This window comes from Arvicola amphibius, chromosome 5 (assembly GCF_903992535.2).
Source record: "Arvicola amphibius chromosome 5, mArvAmp1.2, whole genome shotgun sequence".
Lineage (NCBI taxonomy): Eukaryota > Metazoa > Chordata > Mammalia > Rodentia > Cricetidae > Arvicola > Arvicola amphibius.
In genome coordinates, this window is record NC_052051.1 from 47694286 (window position 1) to 47716709 (window position 22424).

The window sequence follows — 22424 nt, forward strand, 5'->3', positions numbered from 1 at the left end:
CCTCTGGGGTGATGGGTGTATTCTGCATCTAGTTTGGTGAGAGCTATTTGAGAATATGCCTTTGTTTAAACCCAGTGACCAAATACCTGAGATTAGTAAATTTAAAAATACGTAATATATTATTTCATATATGTGTATAGAAGATGTTTTTCTACAAAGTACTTCTGTCACTAGCGTTGGGAACACAGCGTCCAAGGCCAGCGAGGGCAGAGCATTGTGAAAGCCACCACTTCCCTGATAAAAAAGACCCCACACAGGTAGGTGCCTGCTTTCTTCTCTGTCCTCTCCCAGTCTGCCACCCAGCCACCGCACAGCTGAGAGGATGGTGGGAAACTGGGCTATAGAGTTTCGCTGGTTTCTGGAGGCTCCTGGACCAAATGACCACAGTCTCTGGGGCCTGAGACAACAGAGGCAGATGTTCTCACTGCTCTTGAGGTCTGGTCCCAAGCCAAGGTGTCAGCAGACCCCACCCTGTCCAAGCATGCTGCCTTGCCTTGCTCAGCCTCAGGCAGTGGCCAGCTCACTGGTCTTCCTTGGCCTGCCACTGTATGGCTCTAATCTTCGTGGCCATTGCTGCAAGCCTCCTTCTATGCATCTGGTCTGTGCCTCTCCCCGCTTCTGAGGGCATCAGGCATTTTGGAGTAAGGCCACTGCTCTCCAGGAGGAGAGTTATAACTTGGTTATAGCTACACAGACCCCTTTTCCAATTAAGTTGGCATTCATGGGTCCTGAGGATAAGGACTTGAACATACCCTTCTGTTGGAAACAATTTAACTCACAACATGGGAGCAGAGAGGAAGGACGGTAAGAGCCACAGAGCCACAGCAAGAGCCCTGTTGGGCTTTGGCCATGGAACCACAGTGGGGCTCTGGCTGCCTGCCTCTGTTTTCCTATTGTGAGAGAACAGACCACATTTAGATAAACCACAGTGGGCCAGCATTGTGGCTGATATTCTCCCTCTTCTGAGTGTCTTAGGGGCATCCTGGTCCCTTCCCGACCCAGTCAGTGAGAGTGTGGGCTCTTCAACTCTAGCACTTTGCCAGGCCCAAGGGAACAATGGATTGGATGAGCGGATGCCTAGTTCCTGTTTGCCAAGTTCTCCTGACCCGAGCATTCCCTTTTCCCATCTCAACACTGGCTTTTTCTCCACATCTCCAAAAGTTGCAGGGTACCCTCTGCCTTCCTTCTCCCCAGCAACTCATTTTAAGGTTCCTACGGCAGCTTCTCCAGGACTTCTCCTAGCTCTTGTGCCCTGTGCCCACCAAGTTCTTCAGCCAGGCAGGTAATCTAGTTCCTCTTGTCAGTTCCACCCCTCTGTTCCTGACTGGGTCCCCAGCTCAATCACTTGCTCGCGGTCTAGAGGAGTCTCTTTTTGTAAAGCGTCTAGCTTCTTGGGCTTACAGCTAATGACTCTCAGCTGACAAAGTTCTCCAGCAAAGCTCCACTGTGAGCATGGAAGCCAATGCAATACATCCTCCCTTTCAATCTTATAGACAGTTTATTGTTCCTCTGGAGAACCCTATTGGGGTGTTTTTTGTGGGGGCATAGTCACTTGTGGACGGAGTTGGTCCTCTCCTTCCACTATGTGGGTTTCTAGGACTCAAACTCAGATCTTCAGGCTAGGTAGCAAGTTCCCTTACCCTCCAAGCTGTCATGCTGCCCTTAGGAGAGCCCTATTACTCTATCCCCCCAAAAGACTGCTCCTGGCTCCAAGAGGAGCTATGGTTCCTGGTTGGGTTCTGAATCCCCAGGTGATACGATACCAGGGCAATTTTCTTCCTAGGGCATTCTTCTCTGCTACCTTACTCCTTCCTCCTGTGTGCAGACCCCTGCCTGCCCCTGGCCCTGCACCAGCTCCTGTCACACCAGAAGCCTTCTCTCATTACGTGGCAGCCTTACCTAGGGGAGTGCCCTGAGGTGCAGGGCTGGAATTCACAACTTGTGTTCCGAGAGAAACACAGAGTAGCTGTCCCAATGGCACACAGGCGTATCTGGTTCCAAGGCCTACGGCTGTCTGGCACCTTGTCCTCGGTTTGTCAGGGTTGTGGCTTAGAGCCGCGTCGTTACTCACGCAGAAGTCTGTTGCTCTGCCCACAGCAGCAAAGGCCCCATCTTGCCAGGAGTGCCTGGGAGAGTGTGCACTCCATAGGCGTGGACTCAAATCCGGTATCTCAAACCTGTAATCTCAGATGAGGCAGCAGGAAGGGAGATTGCTACAAGTTTGAGGACAGCCTTGGCCACACAATGAGTTCCAGGCCATCCTGACTACAGAGTGAAACAGCAAAAAAGAAAAAAAAACCCCAAAACAAACAAACAAACAAAAAAACAGCAAAAAAGGGGGACGAACTTAGATGCGCGTGCGCGTGCACCACCCCCCCGCGCGCACACACTCACACACACACACACATACACACACCTATGTCTATACATACACACATGGTTCCCCTCTACCCAGATCTGTGTTCAGTTCTAAGACACATGCTTCCCTCTCTTCTTCAGACATATATATATATATTTTGAAACAGGGTCAACCTCAAACTTTCTATGCATTACAAGATGGCCTTGAACTTCTGATCCTTCCTCGGCCTCTAGATTGCTGGAATTACAAGTGGGTGTCACTATGCTTGGTTTGTGCAAGGCTGGGGAATGCCTTGGCACCTTGTACATGCTAGACCAGCACTCTACCACCAAATGAACTTTAAATGCCCAACCCCAGGTCCAGATATTTCCACATGCAAGTCTCTCTACCAGAATGTCTTCTTCCTCTGCTCCCTCCTCCTGGTTTCAAGGTTTCTACCTCCTCCTAGAAGCTTCCCGGCATCTTCTCTCCCCAGATGTGGTCTTCTCGGTGTTTTTGGCATTCTCTTCTACCTCCCACCCAGCTGGCACATCCACCCCAGGAAGTCTTCAATACTGGAGCATGAGCACTGCTCTGATTGGCGGCATGACTGCAGCGCCTAGCACGAGTCTGAGTGCCTGACCAGAACAATAATGTGTGAAAGAATTGGGCACTGCGGATGGGTACTAGGATTAGAGGTAGATACACAGGTTGGAAGCAGAGAAATAGGAACAGTGGTTTCAGCAGAGACAGCCAGCCTCTTCCCAACATGGCTGTGACAGTCCTGCTAGGACCTTTGCAGCCCACACTCTCCCACAAACAGTATGAACAGGTTGGTCACAAAGAGAAAACTGAGCCCATCCCCATATAACCACTTTCATCCAGCCCCAAGCAGTAGGAACACACATGTCTTAGATGGGACCTGCTTCAAAAGTGTTTCCCCATGGAGGCTTAACTGAAGTTGTCAGAACATGAAATCAATACAGTCTTGGCAAAGGGCTTTTACAATTGAATATATTACTTCCTAATTTCCCCTGCTTTCATGTCCAATGAAGAGTCTGCTTTTCATTTCCGAGCCATCAGGGATAGAAAATGATTATGGGTGATGCATTCTCTCTGGCCATTTATTTTTGAAAGCTCAACTCCTGAAATGGATCTTGATATTTTCTAGTAACCGATTTGTAAATAAATGTTTGCTTCCTGGTCCCTTTCCTAACAGCATCCTCATTTGCAAAGTTCCTCCTTAGCTGCTCTTGTAGAGAGAGAAGAGAAAGAATCCAATCACAGGGCCTTAAATACGCTGTACAGGCACCGATGCATGCATCTGGAGTCTGGTCAGCTAGATCGCGTTTCAACAGCATATACTCCCCATTCAGATGAAGACTGTGTTATTGGACCTGATTGCCTTTAGTGATTGCTTCGAGTCTACAAAAGGCAGAACAAAGTACATTTAATATGGGAAAGAAATTGTGCCTGGAGATCTTGTTTCCCGAAGCTGCAGCTGTCCTGCTGGTGACCTGGGACCCAGGAGGTGAGAGCTGAGAGATGGGTATTGGGTGGAGAAAACTGGGGGCATTAGGGATGAATTCAGAGGAGAGGCATCTGGAATGGAAATCACTAACCCTGCTGTAATTAGGACTTCTTAGGGGTCTTTCTTCTTTGGTAATGCCAACTGTGTTCCCAAGATACAAGCTGGAGCCCAGTGTACCTTTGCTCTATCAAACGATCCAAAGCTCCATCAACCAGCACTCTGGTTTCTCTGCTACCATCTCAGCTGAAGTTCACACCTCTGGGCTGTTGGGGACTGTGACCTACATAGGTCACTCTTGCAGCACTGACAAGAGGAAGATTGTCACAGGACTCCTCTGTGAAGGTGACGCAGAAAGTCTTCAGTACCGTGTGCAGGATACACAAGGCGGCAGACCACCAACCAGCGCTGTCACCCTCCCTTACTGGTGTCTCTAGCTTGTGACCTGACAATCTGACTAGCTCGGTGCTAGGGTGGCTGCGACAGTTGTTCCCTGACCTCCCCAAGTCTTGTCTGGAAGGTCCAGCCTCACTTTGTACCTGGGGCTGAGAGGAAAGTCCATTCATTGTTACGACTCCCCTCCATCCTCACTGCCTCCCGCATCTGTCCTGGACCGAGAACACAGCGGCCTTCTCTTTCCTCCATCTCTCTGTGTATAGAACCCAAGCCACCCTTCCTCCTAGAGGACAGGGATTATATGACTTTACAGCCTACAACACCCACAGTGCCTGGTATATGTGAGTACCTATAACAGCATCTTCAAACAAAAACATAGTTCAAATAAAAACACGTATAGGTCTTTCCTTTCCATCCGTCCTTTCTTAACTATACATCCTAAGTTTCAACTAAGCAGTTATGTTTCTTTCACCAAACTGAGGAGCTTACTTTCTTTTCATGGTACTCGGCTCACCCTCAATGATGACCTACTCCACCTCTCAAATACCAGGATTACAAATGTGCCTCACAACACTGCTCTTATGTGATGCTGGGGATCGAACCCAGGGCCTCATGCTTGTTAGGCAAGCACTTTACCTACTAAGCTAAATATCCACTCACTAGAACCAGCGCTAACTGCCCTGAGTAGCCAGTAAGCAGAGGAAGGAGAGCAGTGGGAATCTGGGCATGTTTATAAGAGCTACTAGGAAGGATTCTAAGTCAGCAAGGGGCCTCTTGGCTCCCTTGTCAGCCTCTGAAACGAAGGAGTAAAGCTGGCGTTAGCACTGTCTTCAGAGTGGGCAGGCCATATGTATGCCCCTGGATGGGGACAGACCAAGTCTGTTCTCCGATTCCACATGTCTCCCCTGTGCTTGGTCTTAAATGCTTCATCCTCGATGACGTGAGCTGCTTCAACCTGGCCGGTGGAAGCAGAAGCTCCTTGCCTGCCTGTGGTCTAACTGACATCCCTGCAGGTAGGAGGGTGGTTGCCCCACTGAGCTGGCATCAAACCACAGAGGGCATGCGCTAGGATCACTTTATTGGGTCCCTTCATCTAGTTCACAACTGCAGTGACAAGAACTCTATCAAGGACTGTGACCTCAGCTGAGCACAATGATCTGTCTTTGGAGAGGGCAGCCTGAAGTGGAATGACGGGCGCATTTTTTTTCTTAGACAGGGTTTCTCTGTCGGACTGTCCTGGAACTCCCTTTGTAGACCAGGCTGACCTTGAACTCACAGAGATCCACCTCCCTCTGCCTCCCAAGTGCTGGGGTTAAAGGCCTGCACCACCACCAGCTGGCTGGCAGGTGCATTCTTGCATTGACTAATTTTTCTGTCCCCATGTCAACCCTGGTCAGGGAGCTCTCCAAGGAACTATAGTCTATCAGGACTGGCCCCACCCTTACCATATCTCCAAAGTCTTGTTTCCTGAGGTCTGGCATCAAATCAAGTACCCAGTAGAATGTCCAGGCTCATTGGCTCTTCTGTGTGCCATCAGGGCTGGCCCTCCACAGCTTGCCATTTGCAGTCTGGTCTGTCACCATGCTGTCTAGATTCCATGCTGCTGGGTGGCCTGGGGACCCACTGCATTTTCCCATATGACACCGAAAATTGTTTAACACAGAGTCCAGCACAGAATAGACCCTAATGAATTCTCACCGATGTCCTTTGCCATTGATTCTTTTCCTCACTCGATCTATAAGAGACAACAGGTTGGGCCACCTGTAGGACCTCAAAGTTTACAACTTATACAGAAAAATAGAGGGACTCTCATGTATACAGCCTAACTGCCGAGATGCAGTTAAATCCTGTCATTGATATATATATATACACCATATGCACAGTTAGATGTGTAACATGTATCAACCATTAGTTTGCAGCTCAATGTCTTTTAAAGTGTTTGGGGGAGGCATGTGCATGTGAACATGTTCACACGATTGTATGTGGGGGTCTGGATCAACGTTAGTATCATCTTTAATTGCCCTTCACTTTCAAAAAAAGATTTATTCATTATGTATACAGTGTTCTGCCTTCAAGAAGAGGGCACCAGATCTTATTATAGATGGTTGTGAGCCAGCATGTGGTTGCTGAGAATTGAACCCAGGGTCTCTGGAAGAGCACCTGGTGCTCTTCACCTCTGAGCCATCTCCACAGCCCCCCCACTTTGCTTTGTTAAAAACAGACTCTCTTGCTTAACCCAGAGCTCCCAATTTGGAAAGACTAGCTGGCCAGGAAGTCCCCAAAATCCTCATTTCCGCCTCCCCAGCACTGTGACTACAGCTGTATAATACAGTGGATGCCAGGAATTGAACTCAGGTCCTCACACTTGTACAGCAGGCACTGTAATGACTGAGTCATGTCTCCAACACCCATCTGTGAGTTCTGTACGTGTACATATTCATTGGAATCATGCCAATCAAGTGACAGCATTCCCCAGGCCTTTCTGAGCCTCCCTATGCAACACCACTCCCTCCCTCGGATGGTGACTACTGTATCACCCTCAGCTAGTCTTTCCCCACCTTGACTACCACATAAATGGTACCATCCAGTAAAACTCTTTCATATCACTAAGCGTGTCTGTAAAATTCACACATGCTGTCTCACATGATTCACCTTGTGAAATCAACCACAATTTACTTCTCTAGTTTTCATATCTATAAACATTTGGTTTCCAGTTTCCAACTTGGGGTTATTAATAAAACTGCTAAGAATGGTCCTCTATAAGGCTATTTATGAACCACATAGCTTTATTTCTTGGCCATATCTCTAGGGACAGAATTTCTGGGTAACAGAATAAGTGTACGGTCAACGTGTGAGAGACTCCCAAGCTGTCCTCTCTCTCTCCCTCCCTCCCTCCCTCCCTCCCTCCCTCCCTCCCTCTCTCCCTCCCTCCGCTCTCTCTCTCTCTTTCTCTCTCTCTCTCTATCTGTGTGTGTGTTTTAGAAAGAGATACACACACACAAAGACATTGAGAGAGAGAGAGAGAGAGAGAGAGAGAGAACAGGGAACTGAACTCCAGATCTCGTGCATGGAAGATGAATGAATGTTCTGCCATCACAATACAGCCCCAGCTCCTGTGTTTCCACCTTTGAATGTCTTAGTTATGAGACCCAGGGTTGCCCTGCACCACTGCTGGGCTGAGCTCCATGGAGCACTTCAGCTGAAATGCGTCAGTGGGTGGGTGTTGGTACTTCGTTGTGGTTTTGATTTCTGGCTCCCTCTGACTAATAAGATCAGGCAGTTTCACATGCTCATTAGCTTTCCTTTTATCTTCTTTTATGAGGTGGATTTCAAGTCTTTTGTGCAAAGTTTTCTCAGATTGTATCTTTTCACTATTGCAGTGTGAGAGTTCTCCACACATTCTGGATAAAAGCTTGTGCCACTGGGTTTTGATCCTACTGCATGTACTGGCTTTGTGGGAGCCTAGTCTGTTTGGATGCTCACCTTCCTAGACCTGGATTGAAGGGGGAGGACCCTGGACTTCCCACAGGGCAGGGAACCCTGACTGCTCTTTGGACTGGAGAGGGAGGGGGAGGGATATTGGGGGAGGGGGAGGGAAATGAGAGGAGGAGAGGAGGTGGAAATTTTTAATTAAAAATAAATAAATAAATTAATAATAATTTAAAAAAAGAAAAAAAAGCTTGTGCCAAACACAGACACTGGGGGAATTGCTCCAAGGTTTAGAGCTTGCCTCTGTTCTGATGGCTGGCTTTAAGACAATAACAGTATATAAATAGCTAATGTAAATGATGGGTGCTTTCTATTTTTCTAAGAGATCTTTGTTTACTCTGGCTTCCAGCATATGCTGATGATACTTCCCTATTTGAAAATTTTATAGTTTCCCTGTTTCTATTCAGGCCTATAATGGGTCTTTAATGAGCATTTCTATATTGAGTAGGAAACAGTCCACAGTTCATTTTCCATTCAGAATCTACTTTATGTCACTATTTAAAAAAATCCTCTTGGTGTGGGAGGTCCTTCTGTCTATGTGTTGCTTTTATGGTTAATGAATAAAAAACTGGCTTGGCCTATAGCATGGGAGGAGGAAGGTGGACTCAGAGAGATGCCATGGAGCTGCCGCCGGAGACAGGCATGCAGTAACTTTGCTGGTAGGCCACGACTTCATGGTGAAATACAGCTTAATAGAAATGGGTTAAATTAATATGTAAGAGTTAGCCAATAAGAAGCTAGAGCTAATAGGCCAAGCAGTGATTTAATTAATCCAGTTTCTATGTGATTATTTCAGGTCTAATCTAGCCGGGAGGCCAGGAAGAACAAATGGCCTCCTCCAACATTCTCTCTTCAGTACTGAACTTATTTCATGCTTGTCAGAAATTGAATGAGCAAATATGTATGGCTAAGTGAACCTGGCAGTGCTCTGGTGATGTGTGCAGCTTCGTACTAACATTCCCATGACTGGACTAGGACAGCCTCAACACATAATGTGGGATGTTCTTCTATATATGTGTTGCTTTTATTAGTTAATGAATAAAGCTGTTTTGGCCTATGGCAGAGCAGAATATAGCCAGGCTGGAAGGGATATAGAGAGAGTAGGTGGAGTCAGGGAGGATGCTATATAACTGCTGAAGGAGAAGGACACGCTGAAACCTTACTGGTAGGCCACAGCCTCGTGGCAATACACAAATGAAAAGAAATGAGTTAATTTAAGATTTAAGAGCTAGGTAGGAATATGCCTAAGTTATGGGCACGAAATGAACGAGTGTCTTCATTTAAAAATGGTGCAACGTGGGCAACTACATCCACATAAAACCTGAGAGAGCTTGGGAAGGACTTCTAGACACAAAAGAACAGAGTTAAGCATGGCTTCTTGGTAGCGGCATTTTCTCAGGTGGGCTCTGTTTACAAGAGGCAAGCAGAGGCATGTCTCTTTCAAGAGATGACTTCTTGACTCAGTATTAGCAGTTAAAACTGCATGGCTTCTTTAAGAGAAAACTTCCTGGTTCATGCTAGCAGCATGAACCTCTAGCTCTTTCAGAGGTCTGGCGCTTAAATGGAGTCTGTGAGCAGTATGTTACAAATTGCTTAATGGTGACATGGACCTGCTGTGTCCCTGTGTCCCTGGCAGTGAGCATGACTAGCAGAGGCAGTAAACAGGATCTCTGGCACGTTGAATGGGGTAGAGGCAACAGGCAGGGCTGAGGAGTTAGTCCTAGCCACACCTGCTTAGCAATTTAAAAAAAAAAAAAAAGGTGTTCCTGGTCAGAAAATGATCACAGTATGCAATAAAGACAGATTCAGACAAAAATTAACTTCTGAATGTGTCACAGTGTGTTTAAAAAATTGTATGTAGGCTTAGAAGAGAGAGGAAAAAGAGTATAGGCAGTTATAATATAGAAGGGTTCAGTCATAGATTAAAGGAGTAAAGATAATAAAATAAATATTAAAAAGTAATAGAGTAAAAAAAGCCACATAAAGATGGAAAATACACAGAGAGTTTGGATTATGTATATTATTGTGTTTTCTTTGAATTTTTTTGACTACAGAGAGACATTTGATTCTGAGGACTACTAAACTAAACTAATATATATATAATTTTAAAGGTATCTTGGCTTCAAAATTTGAGTCTAAGGGTATGTTACTTTGGAAAAGAGGTTCTGCTTCTGTTTCCACAGAGAATGGGAACCTGTGGATTCCTTCCAGGCCGATGTGGCTTGATAGAACAAGAACCCCCCCAATGTCTCCATGAACCCTAAAAATACTTTTCCCAATAAACAGCAGGAATCAGTTCAGAGAAAACTACACCTAAATTCTCAAAACAATTGTTTATAAATGTTTGTTTTCATTTAAAAGGGGATATGATATAGAAATAAATACTTTATATTGGTATGGACTTTGGTTTATTGCTATAAATTTAAGGTATATATATATATATATATACACATATATATATACACACACCATATATATATTTCTACTCTTATTTAACTTATTATGTTTATACAGCTCATTTAAAAATGTAATGTATAATTTAAAATTAGGGATTAAATAGTCAAACTTGTAGTCATGTGAGTTAGGTTTTCTAAATATACAGAGTTATATTTCAGGTGGATAGGTATTCTTCAACTCTTTTAAAGACCTATAGAATATGGCATTTAAAAGGTTTTAAGAACTTAGACTTTTCTAAACAGTGAGACCTGTCTGCTTCTGGCTACACCAATTACTTCAGAGAGGTTGATGGGCATTGAAAAAACTCGTTATAGAATTTGCCTTCAATGTGACAAGGCTAGCCATTTGGGAAAGAAACTGTTCTTGCCTGAACTGCTTGATGGCATGCTGTGTAAACTGGACATGCAGTATCCACAAAAAAATGACTGCTGAACTTGCCAAAAAGAAGGTGAGACAGTATTTCAGGGTTCCTGCTCCACTAATGAAACTGCCAGACATTTTGAAGGACACAGAAGACAGTGACTGACAAAATGCCAATATAGGTGAAACAGTCTTTCAAATTTCCCAATTCATGGAAAAGTTTTCCAGATACTATGGACCTGTAGGCTGAAGATGGATGCCCAACATTACAAAAGAACTTTGGGTGACTGTCTAAGCAGCAAGATGCCTCTGTCAACTCTAGAACTTTGGAAGTTACTTACAATGTACTTCCTGTTTACCTAGGTAATATTATATCCTTTGGTGGAGTTTAAGACTCCAAAGCTATAGTTTCCCTTAATTATGATAAAAGATAAATTAGATATGAAACTTTACACTCACAAAAATATTGTCACTGTAATTCTTGCTTGACAACTCTTTTATTATATGTAATGTTACTACGTTAAAGTTAAAACCTTACTTTTTATTTAGACAGAAAAAAGGAAATGATGTGGGATGTCCTTCTGTATACATGTTGCTTTTAGCAGTAAATGAATAAAGATGCTTTGGCCTATGGCAGGGCAGGAATATAGCCAGGCTGGAATGGATATATAGAGAGAATAGGCAGAGTCAGGGAGACACCATGTAGCTGCTGAAGGAGTGGGACATGCTGGAGCCTTGCCAGTAGGCCACAACCTTGTGGTGATACACAGATTAATAGAAATGAGTTAATTTAAGATGTAAGAGTTACTTAATAAGAAGCCTGAGCTAATAGGCCAAACAGTGTTGTAATTAATATAGTTTCTGTGTGATTATTCGGGTCTGGGCAGCTGGGAAACGAACAAGCAGTCTCTGTTACAAAAGGAATCAGTTGGCACCAGCCCTCCCGTGACTTCCACTTTTCTCAAAGCTCTGCGGGCTGTTTTACATCACTTGTGTTTCTATAGAAACAGTCAAGTGAGCTTGTAAGTTTACACTCTTTCCAAGATTTTGACTGAAGTAGAGCTGACTTCATGGGAGGAGTCTGGGCATCTTATGGCAACGTTAACGTGCTGTGCCTCTGCGTTATTTATAGTATTTCTTGAATTGCTCTGTGTGTATTTTGCAGTGTTCTGTGATCAGGTCTTTCATGCTTTGAGATTTTTATTGCTAAGTATCTGTGTAAGATGCTCATATTTGTTAGTGCATTATAAATCAACTTTTATTTTCCAGTTGCCTAGTGAGTGCATGTACAAATAAGCTTTGTTCTGAGTATTGGATTTAGCATCTCACTGTCATACAGTGCTCCTTCAATTCTGTAGTCCTCTGTTTATTAAGCTCTTTTTGGTCTTCTTTTCATTTTTGGTTTGTTTATTATTGTATAGTGTGTGTATGCTTGATACAGGGATGTGCCATGCCTGTAGTGAGCCAAGAACAACTTTGTGGAGCTGGGTCCCTGTCGACCATTACAGAGTCCTGGGGATTGAACTCGGATCTCCAGGTTTGGGTGGCTAGTTTCTTTACCTGCTGACCCGCTGAGGCTCATTGCTGGCCCACCTTTTAGGTCTTCTATCAAAAACAAACAAACAAAAACCCCATTTATTTCACCTGTGAATTAAGACGGTCTTATTTCTTCTGTCACAGCCCTCACATCTCCCTTTCTCTCTCTCTCCTTCTCCCCATTTATCCCCCTCTCCCTTTCTCTCTGTCCCTGACTCCCTCCCTCTCTCCTGAAAAGGCTCTGAAGTACGATGACAAATAGAAGTGGTAAAACTAGACCCCCTTGCTCTGACTTCTCCTTTAGGAGAACATTTGTGATTTTCCACCATTAGACATGATGCTAGCTTTATATTCTCTATAGATATGCCCTTCTCAATTAGAAATTCTTTCATGTTTTTTTATATTCTTTTATATATTCTTTGATATAACCTACTGAGATTTTTTTCTTTAATCAGGAGTTTTGTGAAAATGTTTTCATGGCTGGGCATGGCAGTGTTCACCTTTAACCCCAGCTCCCGAGAGGCAGAAACATGGGGATCTCTGTGAGTTCAAGATCAGCCTGGTCTCTACAGTGAGTTCCCTATCTCAAAAAAATATTTTCATAATAAATTATCATACACATTCTCTACTTTGTTTTGTAATAATATAGCTTTCACTGACTGATATTTATATCATTGACTAATACTTAATATTAAACCTATCTTATAGTCCTGGAATGAACACTTATCAGTTATGATGTAATTTGTTTTTAAAACATATTCCTGGTGTTAGTCATTATGTTGCTGATATGCATTTTCACCTATATTTATAAAGAACACTCACTTGTCATTTTTTTCTTGTTCTACACGAACTGATCAGTCTTGTGTTATTTTTAAGAGCAGACTGGTGGTATTGTGGCTGGGATCTGCAGAGTCGCCTACAGGCTCCTGTTGAAGGCATATCCTGAGCTCAGGGTTCAATTTTGGGGAGCTATTGGTAACTTTCAGAGGTGGGGCCTTTGGAAGAGGGAGGTCCGGGGGGGGGGGTGCACTTTGAGCAGGGCGTTATCTACAGCCTCTCCTTTTTCTTCCTTCTGCTTCCTAGCTGCTGAGGGTAAGCAGCCACACCCTGTATCACAATGCTCTGACTTACCACAGCCTGTAAGAGAATGCCAGTCAGCATGGGCTGAGGCCTCAGAAACTGTGGGCCAAGATCAATCTTTTCCTTGTTATGCTGTGTCTTTGCGGCAAAGTGTCAAAACACTGCCTATCAGAGGCAGCACTGCTGTGTTTAAAATGAAAGGGAGGATTCAACAAGACAATGACATAAACCCGGAGCTTTTCATTTATAGCAATGTTTTCTTAAAAATCAAATTCATTTAATAATACTTTCAGATTTTTTATTTTTTGTTAGCATTTGAGTTTTTGGTTTTTTTGTTTGTTATTGTTGCTTTGGGTTTTTTGTTTGTTTTTTAGTTTTTTGTTTGTTTTGTTTTGTTTTTGTTTTTGAGACAGGGGTTTTCTGTGTAGCTTTGGCTGTCCTGGAACTTGCTCTGTAGACCAGGCTGGCCTCTAGTTCACAGATGTCCCCCTGTCTCTCCCTCCTGAGCGTTGTGATTAAAGGTGTGTGTCACCACTCCTAACTGGAGTCATTTCTTCGGGATTTTTCTCCTAAACCTGTCTTGACCATATTGCTCATGCTTGTCCAAGCTGTGCCATACTGCAGAGCCCAGAGTGTGTATCAAGATGTCAGCGTATTCCCTCTTTGTTCCTGATATCACTTGCTCATACTTGGACCTTCTCTTTCTTGATCACTGTTGCAATGGGTCAATCAATTCTGTTAACCATTTCAAAGAAAAGACTTTTAAGTTTGCTGATGTTTCTCCCTGTGTTTTACATTTCTCTTACTTTTATTGCTGTCTCTACTCATCTGTTATTCTATTTCTGACCTGAAAGGTGGCAGTTTACATCATTTATTTCAATCTGTACATTGTCCTCTAAGAATTCTCTCCACAGAGTTTGGTACGCTGTAATTTTATTATCATTCTGATTGACATACTTTTCCCCCTAACTATTCTTTTAAAAAATCACTATTTTTTATTTTTTTCTTCATAGAGTATTTCTTGATGTGTTGCTTAATATTCAAATATTTCAGAGGGTTTTTTTTTAAGAGAAAGAGGGTATTTTGGTTCAGTACTCAGCACAGAAAAAAATTGATGGCACAATATCAGAATTTTATGGAGGAGGGAAAAGGGCATGAGCAGAAAACACAAGAGAAACTGAAGTAGCCCTCACACAGACACACATACACACACACACACACACACACACAACATGGAGATAACATCCACCGACCATCAAAGCAGTGAGAAGAAAAGCACGCGAACAGTTTCTGTTCTGTGGATGAGGAAGTAGACACGCCTGACGTTACCTCGCCCTCTGTGTGCAGTTTCAGTAGTTACAAAATGCTAAGTGGGAAATCAAATACATGAGAGAGGCTCAGCGAGCTGAGTACAGCCACAAAGAGATGACTCTGCAGTGCAGGAAGATGAAGGGGGGATGGCTAGGCCCTCATGGCACATCTGGGGTGTGCTGTAAGGGGGAGAAACAAGTCTAAGGAAGGTGACCTGCCGTAGAAGAAAAAGGCATCATGAGCAGGCACATGCGCATACTACACTCATTTGTGGGAAAGAAACACTGCTAAAAGGGAAGCAGGGGGAAGAAGAGATGAAAGTGTGGTAGTGAGGATGGGGAAGGTGAGCCCAGCTCTTCCTCATCAGGACGCAATCCCCGAGCCGCACAAGCGGTCTATTGTTTCTAGGTGATGTGAAACAGAACATCAGAGCATGCTCGCTTCATGGTAACTGGAAAGGAGGAGGGAACAAAGAGGAAGGGAAGGGAGGGAGAAAAATACACACACACACACACACACACACGACTCTTCAGGGGCACAGCCCTAGTGACCCAGTTCCTCCAACTAAGACCTACCTTCTAGTTTCTGCCACTGATCCATGGCTTTCTCCATGGACCATGTCTGAGTCCTCAGTCACCTCTCAAGAACTGCCTGAGAGGAGCTAAGTCTTCAGCACTTCAGACTGAAGAGGGCTATTTCAGCTTCAAACCATAACAGAGAGAAATGCCAAAGATTGGGGTATGCAGATGAGAAAGGAGCAATAGTTCCCTGAATGCAGCTTTCTGCACAGCAGTGAGGCTAGAGAACTTCACAAGTTTTTATAGAGACCTTGATAATAATAATTTTCAAAGGGATGAGAAAGGGGGTGTACACCAGCCAGGATATAGGTGGACTTGAAAGAAGACTACAAACAGGATCCTGTTTGTTGTACATGAATAGACAGCCTTGCAGAGAGTAGAATGAATGATAATTAAATGTTAGAAATGCTGTTTTGATTCTATGATTTAGGGCTAATGTTATAGGAGATGCTCACGGCGCTAACCCTCTGCGATGAAGAGCTCCAAATCAAGCACTTATTTTATAAGTTGCCTTGGTCATAGTGGTTTATCGTGGCAATAGAAAAAGAGAGACCCATGCCGGGCGGTGGTGGCGCACGCCTTTAATCCCAGCACTCGGGAGGCAGAGGCAGGCGGATCTCTGTGAGTTCGAGACCAGCCTGGTCTACAAGAGCTAGTTCCAGGACAGTCTCCAAAGCCACAGAGAAACCCTGTCTCGAAAAACCAAAAAAAAAAAAAAAAAAGAAAAAAGAAAAAGAGAGACCCTCTTCAGCAAAAATGTTTCTTTTTGGCCACCAGTGGAGGCTATTACAGAGATCCACAACTGGTCAAATGTGGAGTACAAGTGACCAGGATGTTCAGCCCCACTTGGTATACATACACCACAACCCCTGCATCTATCTAGGGTGTGGGGAACAGAGAGGCAGAGGGGACAGAAAGCCTGTAAGAACCAAAGGACTGGGACTGCTGAAAAAATCGTGTATTCTTGGCTTGACAGGGACGCAGCGCCTGTGAAATCTCAACATACTGTGGCCTAAATAGGCCCTGCCTAATGGCAACAGGTGTTGGAAAAATTCCTACCCCCTGGGGGAAGAGCTCCAAGCAGTCAATAGCTTCTGAGAGAGGGAATTGGTTTTCTCCAGCATACGTCATCTGATAGGTTATCTGGTCCCAAGTGGTCAGCAGTAAACATATTGTTCCATCTATGTAACAATCATAGTTATGTTACAGATATAAGTCATGGATCTAAGAGAAAGGGGGAAGGCAGAGATAGAGGGGGTAAAAGGATGGATGAAAATAATGCAAATACATTATATATATATCTATGAAATTCTTAAAAACTAAAGAAACAACAAAAAATAATGTAAAGAGATACATCTAATGCGAGCGAATGCTACCAGCGATGAGAAGCAGTCCATGAACTAAGTCCAGACTGGCCAGGATTAGTTTACTTACCACATTCTACCCCACCACCATCCAGCTTTTGTAATGTATCTTTGCAAGCAAAGTCGTTTTTTCAAACATACCAATTACTGATGCTCCATCTTCTTGTCCACAGAGCTTCCCTGTAGAGTGGCGGCTTTTCGTGATGTGATATTTTCAATGTGACAAGTTATCGCTCATTGGTTTCTATTTTCTCCTACAGGAACTGAGGCAGCAACTATGAACAACCCTTGCACCCCAAGTTTGGAAAACTGCAGATATGAACCTGTATGGGAGCTCAGGGAATCAGTGCTCTCCAAGGTCACTAGCAAAGCAGAAAAGCTTTCCTGGGACTCCGAAGTGAAACCCTGACCACTCTGGGCAGAGAAACACGTCAAGTGATTGTACAGGCTGGATCTGCTGTGGGACCCTAGAGTGGCTGTCCAAAGCCACTGAGAAGGTTGGCCAAGCATGGCTCTAATGGAATGTGTTTTTGAGGAAATAAAAAAAGTCAAAGTTTTACCAAAGAACTAGGAAGACACGCAGATTCCCGAAGCCCTCATGGCTTTGCCTTTTCATCTGAAAACTCTGAGCCAAATATTCCAGCTGTTTTCAGGAAAATTATGGATGCTAGATGAATTTTCCCTTCTTTGACCACTAGCCAAAGACCATTGACCCAGTTCTGCTTAGGTTAGATGTCCAAACTGCTGATAAGAATCATTTTATTCCAATATCCAGTTCATTTTTGGAAGCAAGCACAAGCCCACTTGCAGCTAACTGATGAGGGCAAACTAGAAACTAAAACAACAGCTGTCCGCACCCTTTCTACTGACCTTATAGGTTTTGTCTTCATTTTGCCTCGGGCAAAAACTAGATGTGGACTTTCCCCAAGGCAGGAGCCTGCTTGATAATCTTTACGGTCTCTTTTCTAATTAGCTCTTGAAACTTCTGTGTGCTATGAATATTTAATCGTATTGTCTATAAACAGGTTACATGGACGATAGAAACTTAGGTAATTAACATGAATGCAAGAGTTAGGGCTTCAGCGGCTGCTTTGCATATCCAGTGGTATTCTAGCCATGCAGCGCATTTGCATTGTACGCGGCCTTATTATTCTAAATTACAGAAGAGGATGCTGAAGTTTGGCAGCAACGAATGTTAGCTGTCGGGTTCTAAAGCCCTCTCCAGTTTTTTCAGCACATCCTTTGCCTAGTGTTTATTTGATGTTTGGAAAACACACTCGCATGTGTGAAAGTTTTCTTCTCTCGCAATCAGACTAGACACTAATGAAAATGATTACTTCTCCCCTGGCAGAGAAGAACTGTAAACAAAAAATATTTCTGAATGTTTAGCAAGTCTTAGAGCATCTATACTATGTGGGGAATAGAAATAAGAGCGGCAGAATCACCGTGAAGACACACCTGCCTGTGTATCTAGGAGGGTATTTCTAGAAAGGGCTGGGAAGAAAAGGTCTACCCTGAATGCAGGCAGTATGATCCCAAGGGCTGGGCTGGATATAAAGGAAGGAAGTGAGCCATGCACTCACTGCAGGCACATATGGCTAGCTGTCTCGAGCTCTGGCAGCCATGCCTCCACCGCTATGATGGATAAGCACCCTCAAACTGAAAGCCAAAACAAACCATTCTTTCAACTATTTTTGTCAGGTATTTTCTAAGGCAGTCAGAAAAGCAACTAACACGCAGGCTAAAAGGAAGTATTGTTCCACCATGTCTGTGATTATTACTGTGGCTCCCTTTGTTCTGTCATTTTGGGATTTCCTACTGGTTGGATTGTTATAATCTTTTTCCTTTCTTGCAATTTCATTTCCCACCTTTTTTTCTATAGTGTCTAGAAGATGCTTTGCAGGTTGAATGTCCTCCGTTCTCTGGGCTGCATCTTTGCCCTGGGTTATAGACTTCCCATTCTGCAGCTGTCTTCATTATGAAAAGGCCAGGGTGTGCACAGTGGCGTAAATCACGTGACTGTGCCATTGTGGTTGGCAGAGCATCACCTCATATCTCTGACCGGAAGATGGACCGTGCTCACCCCGAGCCCAGCTTCCTATGAGTTCTTACCCAATGTGGCTCTGTTCCAAAAGCTGAGTCTTAACTGTTCATGTGCTTCCAGGAATCCTCTGCCTTCAGCGTATTTCCTGAGAGAATGCCAGCCTCTATACGCACTGAACCCTCTATATTCCTGGCTCCTTTGTATGGGATGAGGTGACATCACTAAGTAATTGATATGAAAAGAGGTGGATTGAAAGAGAGTTCCAGGGACTCAGGTCTTTGAGCATCTAGTTCCAGTACGGAAGAAGAGCAGCTCTCCATATCCTGGTTCTTCAGCGCTGAGCACTGACTCAGGATCAAGAGAGGATGAATGAAGCTTTCTGGGATGTCGTTGACCAATTGCCTTGGACCAAAGGACAAAACATGCAGAGCTGACATGTTTCATCAAACCAACCCTCTGGCACTGCACATGACAACTATTTCTTCTTGATATCTATCAATGAAGCTATATCTATCTTGCATATGTGTTTGTTTGTGAGTGGGTACCTGTATGTAGGCCTGTGCGGGTGAGTGGATGCCCACAAAGGTGTGTACACATGGAAATCAGAAGTCAACATGAGCTGTTTTCCTCAACCCTTCCTCTTTTCCATTCTCTTATTTTTGAGACAGGGTCTCTCACTGAACAAGGAACTCACTGACTAGCAAACCCCAGTGAAACTCTTGCTTCCATCTCTCCAGCCCTGGGAATACAGGCATGTACTACCACCCTCAGCTTTGTGTGTGCACAGGAGGGTACTAGCCACACAAATGTAGGTCCTCGTGCTTGTGTGGTAACCACTTTAAGAACTGAGCCATCTCCCCACATGTTGAATTATGCTTTCACAGAAATTCATGAATTCCTCAATAGGAAATACAGTGCACCTCAGGTCAACACATTGCTAATTTTACATATGTTCAATGGACAGATTTTCTCCAGAGGACAACATATTCGCTCTACATCTGAACATTACATTTCCAATGAAAAGCATGACACTCTGCCCCTGCCATGGTGCCAAGTGACGCTTACCAGTGGGATTCCGGAACAGTACACAAAGGGTTAAACAGTAGTGTCATGCTCTGGAGCAGGCAAGGCCGCCCTGTAAGGCAGCCTGAAGAGCCCCAACCACTTCCCCAAACTTCTGAGTATGCAGAGTCATCCCTTGTTAAAGTCAGCATGGAGTCAGCTATGCCTTGCAGACTCATCAGAAGGAAAAAAAAATGTAACAGTATTTTACCTTATAGTAAATCCTGGACACCAAACTCCGCTGAAGAACCCTTTCTCGAAAATCCACTGCTTTTAGCAGAAAGGTGAGATGGCCCACTGTGTCAGTGTTAAATGCCAGGAAACTGGAGAGGAAAGACAGAGAACATTGCTGTTAGTTTGGCTTTTCAAAAAAAGTCACTTTCAAGAGCTTCCCGAGGAGGATTTATAAGGAGTAGTGAGAGTGGAAGAGATGGCTCAGCAGGGAGTGGCTAAGAACAGCACACCCTGCCCTTGTGGTTACATCACAGCTCACAACTGCCTGTGCCTCCAACGCCCTGGCCTCTGCAGGCACCTGCACTCGCGTGTATAAATGCATACACACACACACATATAATTTTTAAAAATATTTAAAAAAATAAAAGTGCCAGACAGATGTCTCAGTGAGCAAAACAACACACAAACCTAATGACTTCAACCCTTGGATTCCGCAGTGGAAGAAAAATCAGCATTCAAAAGTTGTTCTCTAACCTCCATGCATACACCATGGCCCCTGTGTGCAAGTGTGCACGCGCGCGCGCGCGCACACACACACACAATGATGATGATGATGACTGCTGTGATAACAATGTATATTTAAAAACCAAAGGCACTTTCTTCCTAGGCAGGCATTATGAACATGCACCCCCCCAACTCCCATTGGCATGTGTGTTCTTCTTGCACTACTTCCTGGCGGGTGCTTGGCTCCTGTTTATTCTACATATTTACCCTCGTGGTCTAGAAGCAATATGGCGTCCTGCTTTTCCTACTGACTATGGCATCTTAAGCAAGAGTCAATACTGTATTGCAGCTTTTCTTTATTAACACCTATACAATTCCCATCAAGTGAAGCTTATGACAACTTCCAATATTTTTGAGTTACTAGTATCTAGTGTTGAGTTCTTATTGAGCATTATCTATATTGAGTCATTATTATCTAGCATGCAGATACCATCATAATCAATGTATTGTTCAGAAAACTGACTCAGGAGGATGCAGTCACCTGCTGGATGTCACAGAGAGAACACCTAGACTTGGTGAGTTTTATTTTGGGATATATCAATGTTGGAGGGAATAGGTGTCCCATGGGGCTATAGGCAAGCCCAGAGTAAATAGATTATGCTTTCCCTTGTAAGGCAGCCATTGATAGTGTCCCCATTTGACTAAAGGGGAAACTGAGGCATGGGAGCATCAATAGATTTAAAGACCAATAGGCAAAATGACCCCCACCCTGGGTTTTTCCTCACCCATGCCTGACTTGGTGCTGGTTTTGTGTTTCTTCTCCATGAACCTTCCCATTACCTAGACCACAAGGGACAGGGGTACCAGTGAGGTGGCCCTGCAAGAAAAGGTGCTGCTTGTCAAATCTGATGACCCGAGTTCAATCCCTGGGGCCCACACAGTGAAATTAGAGAGCAGACGCCTCTAAGTGTCCTCTGACCTCCACACACATGCTAGGGAATGTGCACACACACACTCCCAAGTAAATCATTAAATAATATTTTCAAAAACGTGTGTTCTACTGGCTTGCTTCTCTGATGCTATGATAGAACGCTGACCCAAACCAATTTGGGGGACGGGCATTGATTTGGCTTATATTCCCTGGTCATTCTCTGTCACTAAGGGCAGTCAAGGAAGGAACTCAAGGCAGGAACCTGGAGGCAGGAACTGAAGCAGAGGCCATGGAGGAACACTGCTTACTGGCTTGGTCCCCATAGCTTGCTCAGCCCAAGACCATGTGTCTACAGGTGGCACCATCCCCACAGGGTGGGCCCTCACACATCAGCCATCAATCACAAAATTCACCCACAGACTTGCCCATGGGCCAATCCGCTGGGGGCGTTTTCTCAGTTGAGTTTCACTCTTCTCGTATGACTCTAGGTTATGGCAAGTTGATTAAAAACTGGCAAGTATGTATGAAGTGAATTCATACTAATAGGTTTGCCCATAGCTCACCTCCCCTTTCCCTGCATCCTGGTAAAGTGAGTGATTTTAAGACCCAAACAAGTCAGATTCCCACTAATGAACCCTTAAAAACCCAAGTCATTGCTTGTTCATTATAAGCAGAAGAACATCCTTCATGAGCCAGAATGGCAAAGGGCTGACTGAGCAGTTATCTCTCAATGGAGACAGGAGGCAGAGGGGGATGCTTACACACCCAGTTCCGGGGAAATCTCAATTATATATCAATGCTCATTCTGAACCTAGCATCAGAAAGCCAAGTTCCTGATTCAGCCTAGTTCATAAAAGATACAAAGAACTCACATCATTTATTTTTTAAATGTGTCTTAGTCATCCAGGAGCTAGTCTATGAAACCCAGAGCCGTGAATGTTTGTGTTGGAAACTGCCATTGTATCTTGGGATGCTTACCAGAGGTCAATGTCTATTCTCTCAAGTCTGTGCACCGGGACCTCACTCACACATCTGTGTTCTCTGTGAATCCAAAGAAGTCACCCAAAGTAGAAAGCCTTGAAACCCAGACCACCACTAAAAGGGGTCTCCCGGGTAACTCTCTGTTTTACAAGGGAGTCAGAATGACTGTAGAATTAAAACTAGATTAAATGCAAATGTGCATCATAGGTCCTCAGAGAAATGCAAAGGAAATCGGGAGAGAAACAGCACGCTACACCTAGCAGTCTGTCCAAAATTAAATACTCTGTGTCA

General features: G+C 44.2%; 1 protein-coding gene across 1 annotated transcript in view; it reads right to left on the reverse strand.

The window, feature by feature from the left end:
• The window catches only part of Acoxl (acyl-CoA oxidase like), a 257337-nt gene that overhangs the window by 57840 nt on the left and 177073 nt on the right, over positions 1-22424 (reverse strand). The window contains exon 14 of the mRNA XM_038330539.1: positions 19755-19866. Coding sequence (XP_038186467.1) covers positions 19755-19866 — 112 coding nt within the window. The remainder of the gene's footprint in view (positions 1-19754; positions 19867-22424) is intronic.